The 19,624-nt window shown below is 42.4% G+C and overlaps 2 protein-coding genes across 5 annotated transcripts in view; one reads left to right on the top strand and one right to left on the bottom strand.

The window, feature by feature from the left end:
- COL4A5 (collagen type IV alpha 5 chain) overlaps positions 1 to 14,992 on the bottom strand; it is a 175,710-nt gene extending 160,718 nt beyond the window's left edge. The window contains exon 1 of the mRNA XM_083159363.1: positions 14,609 to 14,992. Coding sequence (XP_083015489.1) covers positions 14,609 to 14,695 — 87 coding nt within the window. The 5' untranslated portion in view covers positions 14,696 to 14,992. The remainder of the gene's footprint in view (positions 1 to 14,608) is intronic.
- A 790-nt stretch (positions 14,993 to 15,782) lies between these two features.
- The window catches only part of COL4A6 (collagen type IV alpha 6 chain), a 279,946-nt gene continuing 276,104 nt past the window's right edge, over positions 15,783 to 19,624 (top strand). For all 4 annotated transcript variants that reach the window (XM_083159360.1, XM_083159361.1, XM_083159358.1 and 1 more), the window contains exons 1-3: positions 15,783 to 15,898; positions 16,011 to 16,154; positions 16,257 to 16,305. In XM_083159360.1, the coding sequence (XP_083015486.1) occupies positions 16,144 to 16,154; positions 16,257 to 16,305 (60 nt within the window). In that variant the 5' untranslated portion in view covers positions 15,783 to 15,898; positions 16,011 to 16,143. The remainder of the gene's footprint in view (positions 15,899 to 16,010; positions 16,155 to 16,256; positions 16,306 to 19,624) is intronic.

Here is a 19,624-nt window from a genome sequence, read left to right as displayed (position 1 = left end):
CCACCATGTGACAAGACTCTGTGCTGCAGCGTGCAGCAGGTGAGTCACACCATAGCCAGCATTCGTGCATTTTTATTATATATTTTTTTTTTTTGAGGGAGAGCCACTTACTGCAAGGATGTGGCAGCAGGCAAAAAGATCCCCCCTCCGTCGCGCGCCAGGGCAGGGCAGGACAGGACAGCCGTCACCGCAGCCGCACCCCACGCTCCTTTGCCAGAGGCAAAGCATACTGCGCGGGCATGACGGCATGACGCAATCGCGCACGTCGCCGGGCAGCGCAATGGACTCCTGGGAACGCTCAGCACCACAGCGTTCTCAGGAGGCAGCCGGCTTTATAGACTGGCAGCGCAGCGCAGGCCAATAGACTTGGTCTGGCGGCGCGGGCCAGTAGAGTTGGTCTGGCGGGCCGGATTCGGCCCGCGGGCCTTGAGTTTGACACCTTTGTTCTAGAAGATAATAAATAGTATCTGATTAGTTGCCCATAGCAACATCCCATCTGAAATAAAACTCCCATCTTAGTAAATATCCCCCTATGAATTTACAATTATTATGACTACATCCCCCACAGAATGCATGAAGCCTGAGAAAAGCTGCAGAATCTTAAAAGGGAGCAAAGCATGTCCACCCGCCTAACCAGGACAAGTGCTATTTCCCAAGCTGATTACCTCTCATATAAAGCGGCATATTCCTTTTTAGAACCCAATGACCTACATAAATGATGAATTTGAAATCCCTTTGAGTGGCAGCAGCATGTACCAAGGCACCCTGACCAAGATGTGGAAACCATGAACAGAACCAAGGCTTCTCCTGACCCTTCTGAACTATAAGAAGAGGTGAATTAGCAAGAGTGGTCCCAGTATAAAAGACATGGGTGACTGCCCATATCACCAAAGAAAAGTACACAACTTCCTAATAATGATTAAACAAAGAAATAAAATCTTGTTTCTTTCTTTTTGCTTGACCCATCTAACCACATTTACATTAATCAAGGCGCAGTGGATCCACTGCCGTATTTGCAATGCTTGTGCTTGTATATGATGACTAGCCCAATAAGATGTCCCTGATAGCTGCAGTTATGAATTTGAACCAAGTAGCTTAGATATTCATGTCTAAATATTAACATCATCGTCGGGAGAATTCCATCAAGTTCTCATAATTTTGTAAAGCAATATGATGTAAGATAAAATTTGAGGGGAAAAAAGCACAATTGCCAACGTGAGCTACAAAAGTACAACCAAGACTTGGGAATTTTGGATGAAGTTACACATTTTCTGTTATAAAATCAACAAATTGGATTGTTGGAGGAAACCGGAGTACCCAGAGGAAACCATGCAAGAACAGAGAGAATATACAATCTCTGCACAGTTAGTAAAAGGGTGTGAATTGAACCAATGACCTCATTAATGTGAGGCAGTAATGCCATTACACCATCTGTGCTGCCCAATATTATTATTATTTATTTATTATTTATTAACAGTTTCTTATATAGCACAGACATATTCCGCAACGCTTTACAAAGGAGCTTACAATCTATATTCCCTACCACATGTAGATGCACACACAGACATTCTAGGGTTAATTTTGTTGGAAGTCAATTAACCTACCAGTGTATATTTGGACTGTGGGAGGAAACCGGAGTACCCGGAGGAAACCCATGCAAGCACGGGGATAATATACAAACTCTGCACAGTTAGAGCCATGGTGGGGATCGAACCCATGACCTCAGCGCTGTGAGGCAGTAATGCTAAATGAAGGAGGGGCATGGCCACTAGGTGGGCGTGGCCTCTGGAGGGGCGTGGTAATGTCCCTGTGAAAAAAAACAAGAGGGAGAGAGATGACAGGCGGCTGCTGCTGCAATTATCTCTCTCCTCAACTCAGCAAACGGCACTGAGCTGCTGCTGCTGCTGCTGCTGCTAATTGAGATGAGATTCCATTGAAATGGATATACTGTATACAGAGATTAATGTGCAAAAATTGGGATAGTTGGAAGGTCTGTAACAATGGAGTGGTATAGACCTGTGACGTAACTTCAATATTCTGCAGAAACCTGACAATCACCGAAAGGCACATATTAGTCAGATGCTACAAAGTACAGAGGAGTGTTTCTGAGGTTGAAAAAAGACATTAGTCCATTAAATTTAACCTATAACGAATCTACTTTGGTGTAAATGACCCAGATGAGATTCATTATAATGACCCAAAGTGGCACTCCAATATGAGTACACTATAGTACATTATAATTAATGATTATATCCCTGGATACTATTTTCTGTTAAAAATGTGTCTAACCCATTTATAAATGCATCAATTGAATCTGCCATCACAACCTTCTCTGGCAGAGTATTCCATATCTTAACTGTCCTTACTGTGAAGAAACCCACAGCCCACGGTGGGTGAGACCAGGGGCACCAACAGTGGGTGTGGCTAATGGGTGGCTCGTGGCCACACCCCTGTAAAAAAAATAGCAGGAGTGCGGGCGCAGCCAGGCAGCAGGTGGGACATTTGCTCTGGGAGAGAGGACAGGCTGCCACTGCAACTTCTCTCTCAGCCATATTTCACTATATCATTCATCCGCACAGCCACTTGCACTGTACCTACAGAAGGAGCCCTTCTCATTCATTTCCAGAGCTCGCCAGAATGCTTCAGCTGACTGGGACGTGCGAGCGTCTCACATGCACGTGTGTCCCAGTCACTTGGCGGTGGGGATCGGTAACCCAGCCCGTCTCTGCTTCAGGGAGACGGGCAGGGTTGGGGGGGTGCGGGGAGGCGGTGACGACCGGCGGGGACCAGGGGTGGAGCACCATCTGAATGGGGCGTACAAGCGTCTCGTGGACGCGCAACCTTCAGGCGGCTGTCGGGGTCTTGTGAAGGCTGGTGGCTGGCGATTCTATCGCCAGCCCCCAGCTGAACGAGAGGGGCTCCATCTGTAAATACATTAAACCAAAAACGGATTCCTTATTGCAGTGAAATGTGGAATAAAGACATTTTTATTTGGGGTACACAACACACTTTAGAATAAACTAGTAAGCCCGTTCGAAGCAAAAGCTTCGAAAGCTAGTCTGCTACCTTCTGTGTTTGTGCATGTGCGAGAAAAATTTTGTTTCACTCTCTACCAGCAGATGGCAGTGTTTGAGACTCACGGACACTAGACATACATACATATATATATATATATATATATATATATATAAATAGATAGATAGATAGATAGACCCCTAATAGAGGAAGCACAGGAAGAGGCTTCTACAGTTGTCGGGTTCCGGCTGCCTAAGGAACCTAAAGTGAATTTGCCTGTTAATTATTCAGACACATTCCTGAAGGTTGTAAATTATACTGCAAGTTGACATTGCATTACTCAGGTACCGAACACCCGAGAGTGGGAATAAAAATCAAATTGTCTGCTTGTCTGCCCCCCTGCAATCTTCACATGTGTACACTCATGTAAGAGAGGGCACTGGGCAGCCATTGTGTGATAACATGCTTCACTGCACAGTTCATCTAGGGACTCACATACCAGCATAAGTCTATAAGAAATGAACCAAGTATCAAACAATATACCGCTACTTGCTAATGGGTGTGTATACTGTGTCTGCATATCTATAGGAAACTTGGTTGGGAATATGTACTACTCAGTTCATAACTGTTTAGATATTTATTGAATAGTTGTGGCTTGTTTTGTTCAACTTTTAAATGTATATTTTTAATTACTGCAGTTATTATATCTTCTAAATCTAAGCCAGGGCTAAACAATCCCCTGGCTCCAGGTCGCTTTGGCGACTAAGGTTTTACAACTGGCGAAAAGATTTGCAGAGACTGCGGCCCGTCAATGATACAGTGAAGTCCGTTTAGTGATAAAACTCTGCTCCGTCGAATCCACATTGCATAAGTATAGTATCCAGCGATAGTCTTGCAAATGAGGAACCAGACCCATTTTGTGATTAGCGGCACCCTATATCAATATTTGTGTTGGTTCTCCTCACAGCTTTAGCGCTGCTTTGATGGTATTTCCAGGGACTCTATTTTCGGGACTCTTTTCTATCACAAGCAAGGCTAGCTCTCAGGGTCACCGGTAGGCTGGTGCTGCATAAATCAGATGTGTGGTGAGGCGGGCTGCTGTGTGACTGTCAGTCAGACCAAAGGCTGGACAACATGTGATGGTTTGTTATGAAGCTCTATGAGCTGCTCACTTGGCAGCAACACCATGGGCAGACTGGGCCATGGCTTCTGAATGAGACCAGCTTCCAGGACTCCTGAGACAAGCTATACATCATCTCATACTGCAGCTGTCCAGCTACAAGTAAGTCGGGTACTTGCCCATCTATGAAGAGGCAGTAAGACCCAGCTAGATTATTCTGCTGGTGTCCCATATCTGAGAGCAGGGTGGACATGCACATTTATTTAAATTATACACATTGACACATTTTAGATGCACCGTGGAATGGCATACTATATACTGGGGGCACTAGGGCATGGAACACTATGTAATGGGGAAATAAAGTGTGGCATACTATCAATTGGGGGCTCTACAGTGTGGCATACTATGTATTGGAGGCACTGTGGCATAGCAAACTATGCACTTGGAATGCTGTGGTATGGTATGGTGTACTTGAGGAACTGTGGTGTGGCATACATGTATTGTGATAACTACAGTGTATTAAAGGTAAACTACTACTGGGTATACTACTATGAATTATAGGCACTTCAGTGTAACTTGCTGTGCATTGGAGGCACCGTGGTATGGCAAGATATGCATTCAAGGGACCGTGGTGCGGAATATCAAATACTGGGGCACTGTGGTTTTGCATACTTTGCACTGTGGTGTGGAATACTATATATAGGGCACAACAGTGTGGAATACTATACAATGGGGTCTGGTGTAGCATACGATGCATTGAAAGCACTGTGGTGTGGCATACTATACATTGGAGGCACTGCAGTGTAGCATACGGTATATTAGGAGCATTGTGATGGGCATACTCTGCACTGAGACACTGTGGTGTGGCATACTATGCATTGGGGTCTTTGGTGTGGCATACTATGCATTAGGATACTGTGGTGTGGCATTCTACGCATTGGATGCACTATGGTATGTAATATTATGCATCGGGGCACTGTGGTCTGGCATACTATATATTGGCGCACTACTGTGTTGTAGTGTACTATGCATTGAGGGCACTGTGGCATACTAAGGCATTGGAGGCACTATGGTGTGGCATACTATATACTGGGGACACTGTGATGTGTCATACTATACCTTTGGGCACTATGATGTGGCATGCTATTTATTGGGTAAACTACAGTGTGCCATGCTATGAAATGGATGCAATACAGTGTGGCATACTATGCATTGGAGGCACTGTGGTATGTCATACTATGCATTCAAGGCGCTGCAGTATAGCATATATATTGTGGCTACTGTGGTGTGGCATATTTTGTATTGGGGCACTGTGGTGTGGAATAATATATACTTAGGTCAGGGGTTCCCAATCTTTTTCAAATCATGGCACCCTAGAGTATCAGAATTTTTCCACGGCACCCCCGGGCCCAAATAAATATATATAAAATTAAGTAGATTGTGTTTATATGTGCTTATTTGGTTCAGTTATATGTTAAATGGCAGGATTTGCTTCTGATTGTACACATTTTATGATTGGAAGCCACCAGCACTGGTTTTGTCCATAAATAATTGATCATAAATAATTTGAATTGGTCCTGGTCCACCAACCCGTGGCACCCCTGCAAGTGTCCCGAGGCACCCCAGGGAGCCACGGCACACAGTTTGGGAACCACTGACTTAGGTAATACTCTGTATTAGTCTGGCTCCTAAACTTTTAAGCTGTTAAGCGCTGATGTAAGCAAGGTATATGTTTTTTTTTAAAAAGCATCACATCAAACTACACACATAGGCCCTTATTCTGATCTAATCACAGTACAAATTTGTTTTCAAAATGGGCAAAACCATGTGCCCTCCAGGTGGGGCAGATTTAACATGTGCAGAGAGAGTTAGATTTGGGTGAGTTATTTTGTTTCTGTGCAGGGTAAATACTGGCTGTATTATTTTTACACTGCAATTTAGATTTCAGTTTCAAAACACCCCACCCAAATGTAACTCTCTCTGCACATGTTACATCTGCCCCACCTGCAGTGCACATGGTTTTGCCCATTTTGAGAACAAATTTGTACTGCGATCAGTTCTGAATAAGGGCCATAAAGTACAGTGCTTTGCAATAGACCAGTACATATATAAAATCAAGTCTATGTGTACATTGGTCCACATCATTACAAAAGATTGTAGATCAGAACATTCCAGATATACATATCCCTCTTGAGAAATCAGTTGAAACCATCATTTGATCCAACCAATAATCGTGAATTTGCTTCTAAAACAAATAGGAGGCATCCGGGGGGACTGCAGTATCCCGAAAAATGTACTCATTGAGCATTATAGGGGAATCTCACACCAGCAACCTAGTCTAATATCACTCACATATTTTTAAGGTAGTATCTAATCTTCCTTGGAAAGAGTTTGGGAAGGCAGCCGCATAACTTTCCCAAGTGTCAAAAAGACTGAGGTCCGTTTCACTTTAGAAAAGTTGTTTCCAACCAATCCATTTAAATGTTTTATCCAATTTGCCTTGAAAAAAGAGGTTGATGGGAAAGGATTTATGTCTATAAAATTCTTGCAGACTGTCATGCGAATTGTAAGTAGTAACTTCCTTGATATGTGTTTTTAAGAAGCCTTATTGAATAAACTGCACAAAACTATTATGGATTCTCTCCATCATGTAGTCTGATGTTGGGAAATACGCACGGTGGACTATTTCATTGGTAAAAGAGAAGGGGTGTCAGGGCAATAAGAATCCAAGTGTTCACTTTGGGTTAATATGGTATTTCTGTTATACAGAAGCCTACAGCTTTACTTTAGATGTACAATAAAGATATAATCCAACTTCATAGAAATAACTAATGATCAATAATCAATAATCTAAAATAATCAAAATCCAAATTGTTTCACAAGAATTTTATAGACATAAATCCTTCCCCATCAAGATCTTTTTCAAGGCAAATTGGATAAAACAGTGAGGGCCAACTTGAGCACCTTGGACTTAGCCGAAGTGATTTACGTTAGGCTGAGCATTCCTTGCACAAACCATAGAGGTCATATAGATCAATTAGACTTTCCTCCCAGGGCTACAACCAGGTGAGAGAGAGGATTGCCAAAAATTCCAACATGAGGTAACACATTAATACTACAGGTACACTAATATTACAGGTACACTAATATTACAGGGGCACTATCGTCAATTATTTATTTTATATTTACAGACAGAGAGCATTTGTGGGATGTAACTGTATATGGAATCACAGTTGCGGCGGGATTTGCGTGCCCACACCAAGCCTTAGCCAGTCCCTGTGTGAGTGATGCAGGCGAACTGCAAGAAAGGAACGGCACAGTTTTGCCTTGAGACGTAATTTGAAAGAAAGTTTACAATGAAATCAGCTGTTCCTATTAAAGTAAGCGAGTTCAGGATAATGGCAACATTGCATGCAAGTTTGGGTGACACTTAGTATACAAATCATTTTTTTTGGTACTTATGTAGTATCTGGACGCCCGATTAAAAAATCGGGTCCATCGCATCACATCGCATGCGACCAAATCGCATAGGATGCGATGGACCCGATTTTTCCATAGGATTCAATGTTAAAATGGACTGAGTCCATTTTAACATAGGATTCTATGGGAAAAAGGGTCCTTTTCATTTCCCCACTATCCAACTACGCATGGAGTTGGATATAAACCTGTGGCGAGCGTAGCGAGCCACCGTGCCCGAAGCGTGGCGAGCGCAACGAGCCCCACGAGGGGAAGCGTAATACTTTTTAACGAATACGCGTCCCCTCGCGGGGCTCGCTGCGCTCGCCACAGGTTTATATCCAACTCCATGCGTAGTTGGATAGTGGGGAAATGAAAAGGACCCTTTTTCCCATAGAATCCTATGGAAAATCAGGTCCATCGCATTGCATGCGATTTGGTCGGATGCGATGCGATAATCTGGCGTCCAGATACTACATAAGTACCTTTTTTTGGGGGGGGCATCAGGAATGGTAGCACTACTGCCTCGCAGTGCTGAGGTCATGGGTTCACTACCCACCGTGGCCCTAACTGTGCGGAGTTTGTATATTCTCCTCGTGTTTGCGTGGGTTTACTCCGGGTACTCCGGTTTCCTCCCACAATCCAAAAATATACTGGTAGGTCAATTGGCTTCCAACAAAAATTAACCCTAGATTGTCTGCGTGTGCGTGTACATGTGGTAGTGTATATAGATTGTAAGCTCCACTGGGGCAGGGACTGATGTGAATGTTCAACTATACTCTGTAAAGCGCTGCGTAATATGTATGCGCTATATAAGAAACTGTTAATAAATAAATATTTTCATTCTGTCAGAATAAAGAATTATGGTATAGCCAACCATTAGCACCATGAATGCAATATATGGTGCAATATTCCTTATATAGTCTATAGCAGTGGTTCCCAAACTGAGTGCTGTGGCTCCCTGGGGTGCCTCGGGACACTGGCAGGGGTGCCTCGGGTTGGTGGTCCAAGACTTATTTATGGTTAATTAATTATGGAAAAAAACAGTTCTGGTGACGGTGCGGTGAAAAAACTCTTGTACTGTAGGGTGCCGTGATTCAAAAACTATTGGGAACCCCTGTTCTATAGGCTAAACTCAGCTGCTTCAAGTGACCTACTTCTATGAAAATGTCATCAAATTAGAATACATTATACAATGTCCATTATATAAGCTAGAGATGCATATTAAATGTGCTTTTAATTGTCACTCATATGGAGAACTTGCATGTATTATTTAATAAAGAAAATGTTGATGAGATGTGTGGGAAATTTCCCTGAATAGTCAAATTTATATGAATGGTAAATTCCTGTGGAATTTGTGAGATACCAGTTTTCTTGTCCTACTTTTGAAACTATGGTGACTAGTATAAATCGCCCCTGCAGAGTTGTCTTGTGCCATGTACTTTGCTAATGCCCTGACACAGTGTAGAGGAAAATGAAAATGTACAATACCAATGTAATATGAGGCGGATTAAGCCATGTCTTCCATTATGTAAACACACCACGACATTGTCACAGACTGTGCAAATACAGGCAGTTGAAAATGTAAGATATTTTCAGATACCCCTTTCCCACTGCAGCTCTTAAACGGTAATTTGCCATTTTTTTTTAGCCCCTTTAAACGGGCAGAGCTGCAGTGGGAAAGCTTCAGGTTGCTTTACCCGTTTAACAAATACCGGTATTTGTTAAACGGGTAAAAAGCAGTGTTTTACCCGTTTAAGACCCGTTTTTTTGGCAGTGGGAAAGGGTCTTAAATGGTATCCTACACTGGTCTCCCCCCCTCCCCTGGTACCTGTCCTGCCCCCCCTCCCCTGGTACCTTGCAGCCGGTACCCCCGTCCCCCCTCCCCTGGTACCTGGTACCCCCGCTCCCCCCCCTCCCCTGGTACCTGGCAGCAATCCTGTGGATCCGGGCAGCGCGGTCTGTGCTCAGGGGGAGGAAGCAGGTCCATTAGGAGGTGTGATTTCATTGTCGGGGTCCCTGCTGCAAATGGGAACTAGCGGCCCGCTCATTACATGTGCATATGTAATAAACGACTCATTCATATGCACATATGTAATGAGCATCACGCTAGTTACCATTTGCAGCAGGGACCCCGCCGATGAAATCACACTCTCCTAATGGACCCGCTTCCTCCTGCACAGACAGCGCTGCCCGGATTCCCTCTATTTACTGGCTCAGGACATCAACAAGTCAACACCGCACACAGCAGCACTGCACGGCCACCATGCGCCCACAGACCACCTCACTATCCTCTTACTGTCTGTGCTCCTGTGACCAGTGAAGATGAGGACAGTGCAGACTGCGCTGCCCGGATCCAAGGCTGCCAGGTACCAGGAAAGGGGGGGAGGCGAGCAGGGGGTACCGGAGGGGGGGGGGCGAGCAGTGGTACCAGAGGAGTAGGGGGGGGAGGCAGCGGAGGTACCAGGGGAGGGGAGGCAGCGTGGGTACCGGGGGGGGGGGGGCGGCAGGTCAGGTACCAGGGAATGGGTGGTATATTACAGGTGAATTACAGTTTTTGTACCTTTCAAAACGGGTTAAATGTGAAAGGTACAAAAAACGGTGATTCACCAGTAAAATACCGTTTACAACATGCAGTGGGAAAGGGGTTTCAGGCTCAGACCCGTTTTAAAGTCCCATTTAAGAATACTGGGTCTTTACCCGTTCCTGCGGTGGGAAAGCAGCAATAGACTCTTGTAAATCATTTAGATCTAGCAGATGTGACCATTATGTATCTTGTTTTACACAAGAGATACAGTATGTATGCATTCTTAATGCAGATGAGCTTCTACTGGGGAATGTGCTAATATCATATAAGTGGTACTAGGCAGCTCCTGTGTCCTAGAGAACAGGAAAACTTCATTAGCACTTAACACCCTGCCCAAGGTTTGCAGGGAATGAAACCGCTAAATTTATGCTATATTGGTCTTGCAACTCTGGAACCAGAAAATAACAAACCAGTGTTATATGGTCTTATCCACTTCCATTGAACAGGTAGACTAGACAGTGCTGAACATGTGAAGAAACAAGGATTTCAGAGAAACAACAGCCGAAAATCAATGATGTTGTCTTGAATATTTTACATCTAGGAACATGTTTAGTTAGTTTCAAAGTAATATTAGTAGACAACTATAACTATAGGCATACTTTCACTGAAAGGATTTACCCAGCAAATATTCAAATGCAGTTGATTTGATTTTTCCTATATATTATGGACAGCAGCTATATCCAAAACAGAGCATCTTTAAAGCATAACCATGCAGTGGAAGACAAAATACTGAAATGCCTAAATTAGTATGTGGATCACCAAATATATTGAAAGCGAGGGCTTCCACACTGGTGTTGTTCAGTATCTTTGAAAGAGGGGTGATGGTTGGCCAGCATTTGGCAGGTGACCAAGACAGCTCAGCTTGGCAATGTTTCATGAGTGACGGTGTCAAAGGTGATGTCATCATGGAAATCCGAGAGAAAATCATCATCAGCAAAAAGCAACATTGAGCGGAAGAGAATAGTTTAGGATCATGATATCTGTGCACTACTGTAACCTGTAGTATAAAGCTTATGAACAACTGCAGCTCAATGGACTACAAATGTCAACCAATGATGGTAGGAGACAGTTACATTAAAAACTGTCTAACTAGTGGTCCACAGCTCAGCGTGTCATAGTTGAAAAACTAGCATTACATGTTTTGAAGCCCAGAAGTGCCAAACCAAGAACATACACAGTAGACAACCAGGCAATGGATTTATATGGTTGGAAGAAACATCCTTCCATATATACTTGAGATACAGACAAGTGCACGTCTGGCACCAATATAAAGAAGTCTCCAGCATCTGGGTGCATTCATTCCTTAAGAACTCAAAGTCAATGCTCAATGCACATCCCTACTGAGTGTTATATCTGCAATATATTTTTAGTGATGGGAGAAGTATCTTCTAGTGAATTTCTTATGGCTGAATGGCACTCTATCTTATCAGATTTTGGCAGAATCAATGCCACAGTTCATACAAACTTTGTATCAGTGTGTATAAGGGGGATATTTATCAAAACATGCAGAGATATACAATTTTGAGAGATAAAATACCAACCAATCAGCATATCAGTTATTTTTCAAATATGAAATGGGTACATTGTAAGGCAAAAGCTTATTGGCTGGTATTTAACCACTTATCACTCTCCCTGCTTTGATAGATACCCTCCTAAATGTGAGTAGCGGGTGCCATCTCCTGTTCCCACGCCCTTTGGGAAGGTAATGTAACTGACATAGATAATAATCACTTCCTACTCAGGAAATGAGGTGCAGTCATTGGACTGAAAATGATGAGACTACTAAAATGATATTGTATATAACAGAACCCTGATTTGGGTTTTGTTTTACTTCTATTAATACTTTATTATCCTTTATTTATACAGTCTCAGAAGAGATCCTCTTTGGCCAATTACTACTGTATTACATTTGAGATACAGAGGAAACAAGAGTATTATATAGGGTGGGGGTTGTGGGGTATTTATATTTATCAAAGCTCAGTGATTTAATTGTGAGCGTTAAAACGTACAAGCCCCACAGTTTGCAGATTTGATTAATACAAATGACAGTTAGGGGCAGATTGGTTTGTATTTTATCTCTTACAATTTTATCTCTTTCTGAGCGTTGATAAATACTTCCCATAGGGGTAGATGTATTAAGCCTGGTAAAGAGATAAAGTGGAAGGTGACAATGCCCAATCCAATCAGCTGTGTTTGAAAAACGACCATTATTAGTTGATTGGCTGGTACATTATCACCTTCCATTTTATCACTGCTTTATTACTTTACCAGGCTTAATACATCTGTCTTGTCATAGTCTTGAATATTGTGTTTAATAATACAGATTGCCTTATATTTGTTAGAAAGCTAGAAAATGGGCAATTATTGCTCTTAAGTTAGAAAGAAATACATACCCGGAGGTAGAATCACCATTGGTGCAGCAGGTGCATTGTACCAGGGCCCATGTGGGCCCACTGCTGCCCCTGTCACCCTCTTCCTGTCTCCCACTATTTTTCCCTGTCACACTCTGCCTCTCCCTGTCACCCTCTGCATTCCCATGCCACTCCCTATCACTCACTGCCAGTGGAATGGGGCCCAAAACATATTTTTGCACCTGGGTTTACCACCCACAAGTTCCGCCATTGTACATACCGATGTTAATGCATTAGAAGTTATGGGGTAGGCGGACTGAGTAATAAATGCCACTGGTCCACAGGCCATAAAATAGACAGCCCTATCATAAGAGATGTTTTCACATGAATTATGATGCTTGTAATTCAGGCTATGCTGAGAGAACTCAGTAATATCATATGCGCACATGTTATAACATGATCAGATTGGATCATTGCATTTAGGTTGGCTGTGCAAGCGCTTTTATTCCACAAGAGGAAGATTGGACAGATGTGATGAGATAACAATGAACTCATTTGATTGGATTGCAATGGAAGTTACTACACAAATCTCTGTATCATAGGGGGTTACATCATACACAGGCTGATGGAATTTACCTGCTAAGCTGTTGGATCAAAACCAATCTGATTGGATTTTAGACTGTTTGGGACAATTAACAAAGAGCAACTTAACAGTGTATAATGTTTGCAATCATTCATTTTGTAACATATCATTGTTGATGTCAATCAGTAGATTATGACTTTGAAAAAGATTAACAAAGCATCAGTGGCCAGTGTACAATAGAGTAAGAATTGTAGTTTGCTAAAAAAAAAAAAAAATTGTGCAACACTGAAACCTTGCAGAGATAGAAGGTAGAAAGAGAAAATGCTAAATTCTATACACTGTGTAGTGACAATATCATGACCTGTGCCATTTGCAATGGTTCTACGTCTTCTTGCATCTTTGCAGCATGTTACAACTGCTCCAGGATGCTTCCCTGTGGCATTTAGAGGCCTAACCTTTTTGCAGCACTGCTTTCAGCTATCTGAAGTACCATACAGGTAAGAGTCTCCTCCTCCTGCAATTTACTTCCATAAGCCTATATGGCATAGAGTAGATAAGAATTCCAACAGCAGCTGTGCACAGCAATATTTCTGGCCAGTTCCTTAGCTTATATGTAGTTGCTGCTAACTACACAAGACTGACACTCACAACTTAAGATGCTTTGATATCTGCCTTCACTGATCACAGACAGTGATTTATTATCACATACTATCAGTGTATGCATCTCTATGCATTCAGAGAACAAATGCACACCCTTGTTTGATGTGGGCACCCATTACAGACTGTACTTAGTCTAGGACTGTCATTTATTCATGATAATAACACAAATAATCTCAAGTATTGGAAGTGCTTCAATAGAAATACAGTGTATATACAGGTAGGGGAAGTGTATCAGTCCTTTTTCTCAATTTCTCAGGAAAGACTGATCTTCTCTTTGTCCTGTGGATCACAAGTCAGTATAAGGAAGGATAAAGGCATGTAGGAAGAACAAGACAGGCACACACTGAGCCCCATGTCCTAGGGGTCACTGATTCCTGCAGCCAGCTCCAGGCAGTGCTAAAAGTGCAAGTTACAGTGCACTAAGTCAGGAATACCCTGCATAACAGCCAGAGAAAAACCAGCATTGGTCATTCAAAAGAAACATGGTCAGTTGTAGTGTATTTCTTTTTAGTCAATGGACACTGTGGTGAGAACTGTCAGCATGTGGTAATGCATTAATAAAAATAAATCTATAACATCCTCAACTTTAGTTTCAAATATTTAAAATAAATATATAAGCATGTGCCAATTGTGACATTTTATTAAATGACAAAAATAACTTGTGCCTCTACTTGCTTTGGTGAGGTCACAATCCACTATTTTTAAACAGTTTGTTAGAATCACAGAGGGTTCAGTTACAGGGTTTATAAATAAAAGAGAGTGGCTGATCAGTACACAGTTCTAACATAGATGGGTTCATGCAAAGCAAAGGAGAGTGGAGGGAGAGGTGTACTTACCGCAGATCCTGCATTCTGTACCCAGTGCACCAGCAGCAGAACTAGGACAGCCAGTCTGGGCAAACTCTGCAAATGCCCCAACTTCATTCTTCAAGCACCCCCTGAGATGACTTAACACCGGCTCCAGCTACAAAGCAAACACTGAGGATCTGACATATTATGCTGAATGCCAAGGGAGAGAAGATGCGGCAGCATATACTGAAAGGGGCCACCCCAAGCCCAGACTACAACTCCTGCTGCCTTCTGCAAAGATCTGCAAACTTTTCCGTACTGAAGTTAGGGGACGGACTACTTTCCCTAAATGAATCCTTCCGCCCTAACTTTTCCCTAGGCTAAAGAAATCTGCTCCCTGATAGCTGTGGCCTCTCTGCTGTCTTTTCGCAAAATTAATGGATAAACTCCTTGGATTTTTTTCTGATGATAGTGACCCCCCTCCTCCAGCAACAAACACCCCACCCCCCAACACCCACCCCCGCCCCCTATCTAATACAGAGACAGCATGCCATGAAGAGTGGAACTTATTTGCCTGCGGATGGACCCTGCTTACTTTACCCTGTAATTAAAAACTAATATTTGCCCTTTACTGAGCAATTAAGACCATTTTGTTAAATAGATATATGTGGATAAACATGTCATTATTTGTTAATTTGGTAACATTTTTTTTTTTATAAAGGTAATTCATTGATTTATAGTGATTTTGGTCCTGAGCAATGGATTTGTAATATAGTGTTCTGTAAAATGTATTGGACTTGTGGAAACATTTGTTGCAGTATAAATTTGCTTTTGTTATATCCTAGAAAAACTGACACACTTCCCAAACTGCAAAATATTACACTCTGGCCAAACTGCAGAATATTACACACTGTCCAAGCTGCATAATATCACACACCAACAAGATTAATTTAGCAAAACCAAACGAAATCAAATAGAAAAATTATTTATTTTGTCTTTGTAGTAATTGTTTAAATAATAAAACAATACAAAACTATTAAAGCACTGATATTAGGGTCAATCTCTCTCTCTCTCTCTCTCTCGATCTATAGATATATCTATATGTATAGATACATACATACATACATACAATAGTTCCCAAATATAACTTGTACAGTATATTTTGCGGAGTGCATTCTTATGTCTGATGATGATGAGGCTAGATAGAGTGCTGAAGTTGTGACTGACAAGCCCTGGCCCCGCCCCCTTCCTCCATGCCTAATCTCAGCAGCAGTAACAGCAGCAGCAGCCTGCACTGTGCATGGGTCCGATCCCTGCTCCTTCTCTGAGGCTGTGCAGGTACTCGCAGAAGCCACTATTGTGCCGCAGCACAGTACCAGTAACCCCGTGTGTTCTGCTGGAGCCCGGCCGCAGTGTGTAACCCTCTGTGCACTTTCTGTCTCTGTTGCAGTTTCCTGTGGGACACCCCCGCCAGACTTACTTTCCAGAGCTCCGACAAGAGGCTTCCAATGAGCCCCCAGCACAGACCACTGTAACTTCAGAGGAAAGCGGGGGGGCAGACTGCCCTTTACAGATCAGGGGACATGGTAACCCGGTGAGTACGATGGCCGTGCATTAACATTGATAAGAGTGGTGCTGGGTGGCTAGTCATGTCCCCCACCAAGGTGTAATATGTTATATTGTGTTTGCTTTGCAGAATCTGCCTGGTGCTCGCTGCCTGTATCACTGCGGACCTGGTACTAGCGGTGAGTGTTTTCCTATTGCCCCACTGTCATATCCCCCCCTGGGGACACGGAGGGATTGTCCCCAAGCGTTTCTCCTATGACTTTATAGTACTAGGAGGAACTTGTTACCGGTGACTGACAGACACTGTTTAAATTTGTGCTAAACCCTGTTCTGCAGCACAGGCTCTCTTTTATTTATTTATTTATTTATTTATTTCCATAATAGTTATTAAGTTATGCAGGATGCATAATCGATTTGTAACTTTCTGATAATTGATTGTATAGTTTGTATACTTTTTATGGAGGGGGATGCTCCGAAGTTAAGGGATATTCATGACATGAAATCAATAGTTGCACACACAGAATTGCAGGCTGGGGACATCATGTAATCTATATATAGTATTATTATCATTATTTGCCCACTGTTTTATCTGGAAGGCGTCTGCAGCATCCCTGCCGACCTCAGAGATGAGTTTGGAACGATTTAATATAAATTATTGGTTCCAGATTATGCCAGATAATGAGTAAAATGAAAGTGCATGTTACAATGGGTAACACTTTGTATTCACTGACAGTCGTTTGTACAGCATGCAGTACATGAGGGGTTAACTCTGTTTAAGACAGGCAGCCACTAGGGTGCAAGTAGCCTAAAAAATACAACTCCTATAATCCTATATTTTAGAATGTTAGCTGCTGTCAAAAGTTATCTGTGCAAGATACAATTTTATGTGATTAGTACTAATAGTAATGATAATTAATCCATATGCACTTTTAATATATTACTTAATGCACTGTATCATTATTTTTATTTACCATTAGTAAAATCTACGTACATGCATAGTCCAATAAGGAAACCTGCTCAGAGATTGCATTCTAAACTAAAACATGAGTAAACATGATATGATATATGCAAAGCTACTTAGTCAGAATCTTTGCTCGTACTGTACAGTTGGTTAATGTATGTGACCCAATATCACCTCTCACAGTTGGTTCATATTGGTCTCTTTGGTCTAGTGCTAATTATTATTCAGACCGTGATAAACTGTATACAGCAGCCTGGAGCTTGTTTGCATACTGACTCCACCCACATTACCTGGGAGAATGAGATCTACTCCAGTCATGAAGCATCTCAGCAATGCAGTCTTCTGAGCATTACATATGTACTCTTGTTTTATAAAGGAGTACAAATGTAATGCTTATTAGACTTCCCTCAGTATGTATAACTTATCATTCAATTTAACTTTAGATAATTAAAAAGAAAAACTATAGATAAGTGGTTTTTGAGCAACCTTATTAAGAGTATCTTTTAGGCAACTAATAGTGAACATTTTTTTGTTGAGGACAAACTATACATGGAATGTAACCAGAATGGAGAGACCAGTTGTTTAATGTAATGATTCTTGCTGGATGCTAAGGTTGAGCCATATGCAGAATTGTTTGCTGTTTGGGTGTTTGTGAACATATATAATATAATCTACTTATACATTACCCTGAAAGATGTGACATGCTTACTGGGCATGTATATAATTATCCTATAAGGCCCTACAGTATATGATACATGCAGCCTTGTGCTGAAGTAAACTGTAGCTACACAGTTTTCCCAGAAGTACAGTTCTAAGCATTCCTACAGTAGGCGCTTGCACTTGTAGTTCCACAGTCCTACAGTCTGCCTACATATGATGGAATAACCTGTGAAAAGACATTCCATTTTTCTAAGTACGGCAGATATAAACATACAGTTGTCTTGGGTTGCAGCAATACCTTCACTAGAAGAACAGTGCGCGGCTTGGTTTGCTGTGGGGCGCATCACTTATCTTTAGAGTGGTGTCCGGTGGTTTCATTTTATGGTAGTTTCTTTTTAGCTCCCAAAGTTCTCATGCTGGGCCATCCATGCGAAGGATGGGACCCTTGATGACAATTTCTGATTACAGTATGTGTGGGTTTGTTTTAGTCAAATTCTCCAAGCAGATGCAACTTGCATCATAAAATGCAACTTGCACCAGATTTCACTACCCGAAAGCAAGCTTCCTTGATTTACATTTAGGCCCTTATTCTGGTTCACTCACAAAGGTGAATTCCTGCTTAAATGGACAAAACCATGTGTGTGGGGGGGGGGGGGGGGAGTGACTCTCTGCACATGTTACATCCGCCCCACCTGCATTGCACATGGTTTTTGTCCATTTGAGAAGGAGTTTACCCTTTGTGAGTGAACCAGAATAAGGCTGTGTGTATTATACAGGATAGTCGATGTGCGCAAATAGCGACCAGAATAGTCCACAACTTCAGAAAAAAGGCTCTCCTTATAAACCTCCACCAAAACCACCAAACAAACACAATTTGAGTCACAGACTTATCTGGCGCTTTGTAGCGTGTTTCTTCTGCTGAAATTCTTTCAGCACATACTCCACATGTAGGGAATATAAACAGAATCTCTCATGGTGTAGTACCACATGTAACAAATTTATTACATAAGAGACATAACGTTTAAAACAATTAAAACAATTGAACATAAAAGTGTATCCTCCGTTGTCAGCATATAAAGGGGGTAATTACCAGATCCAAGGGAACTGTAGACGCACAGTTCAAATGAGCATGTTATTCAAATTCTCTGGAGTCAGGATACCGGTTCTCCTTTTCTCCTCTGTTGCGCCGTCCTGTTCCCCAAGCGTCTGGATCCCTCCTTCTGTTTAGCTGCACAACGGGTATTCGGTGCGGGCTCCACCACCGACGCGTTTCCTCACCGTCTGGGGACTTTATCAAGGTGTGTATTTTGCCCGCTGCACCTGACTTTTAAATCCGTGTTAGCCAATCCTAATGAACTCCGGCAGCGCGGTTGGATTACTAGACAGTTGAATCCTACAAGTCCCACAATCCTCTCTGCGGCTGCCGGCTTCCTGTCGCTGGCGTTGTCACGTGTTTTCCAGCGTCCAGGGTTACCATAGCACCGCAGACGCCTGAATGCAATCTAGGCGCTGCGTGCTTCTATTGTAGGCAATGTCTGTCATCTCTTTTAATCCAGTTTATGCCTTGGATGCTGACCCTCTCCATGCGGGAGAAAATGCTCTTCTCCTGTGCTTCCCTGGAGCAGGGAAGCACAGGAAAAGAGCAGCTAAACAGAAGGAGGGATCCAGATGCTTGGGGAACAGGACGGCACAACAGAGGAGAAAAGGAGAACCGGTATCCTGACTCCAGAGAATTTGAATAACATGCTCATTTGAACTGTGCGTCTACAGTTCCCTTGGATCTGGTAATTACCCCCTTTATATGCTGACAACGGAGGATACACTTTTATGTTCAATTGTTTTAATTGTTTTAAACGTTATGTCTCTTATGTAATAAA

The sequence above is a fragment of the Crinia signifera genome, chromosome 9, assembly GCF_055691185.1.
Source record: "Crinia signifera chromosome 9, ASM5569118v1, whole genome shotgun sequence".
NCBI lineage: Eukaryota > Metazoa > Chordata > Amphibia > Anura > Myobatrachidae > Crinia > Crinia signifera.
Note: the sequence above shows the minus strand (reverse complement) of the source record. Positions and strands in the feature narration are given on the sequence as shown.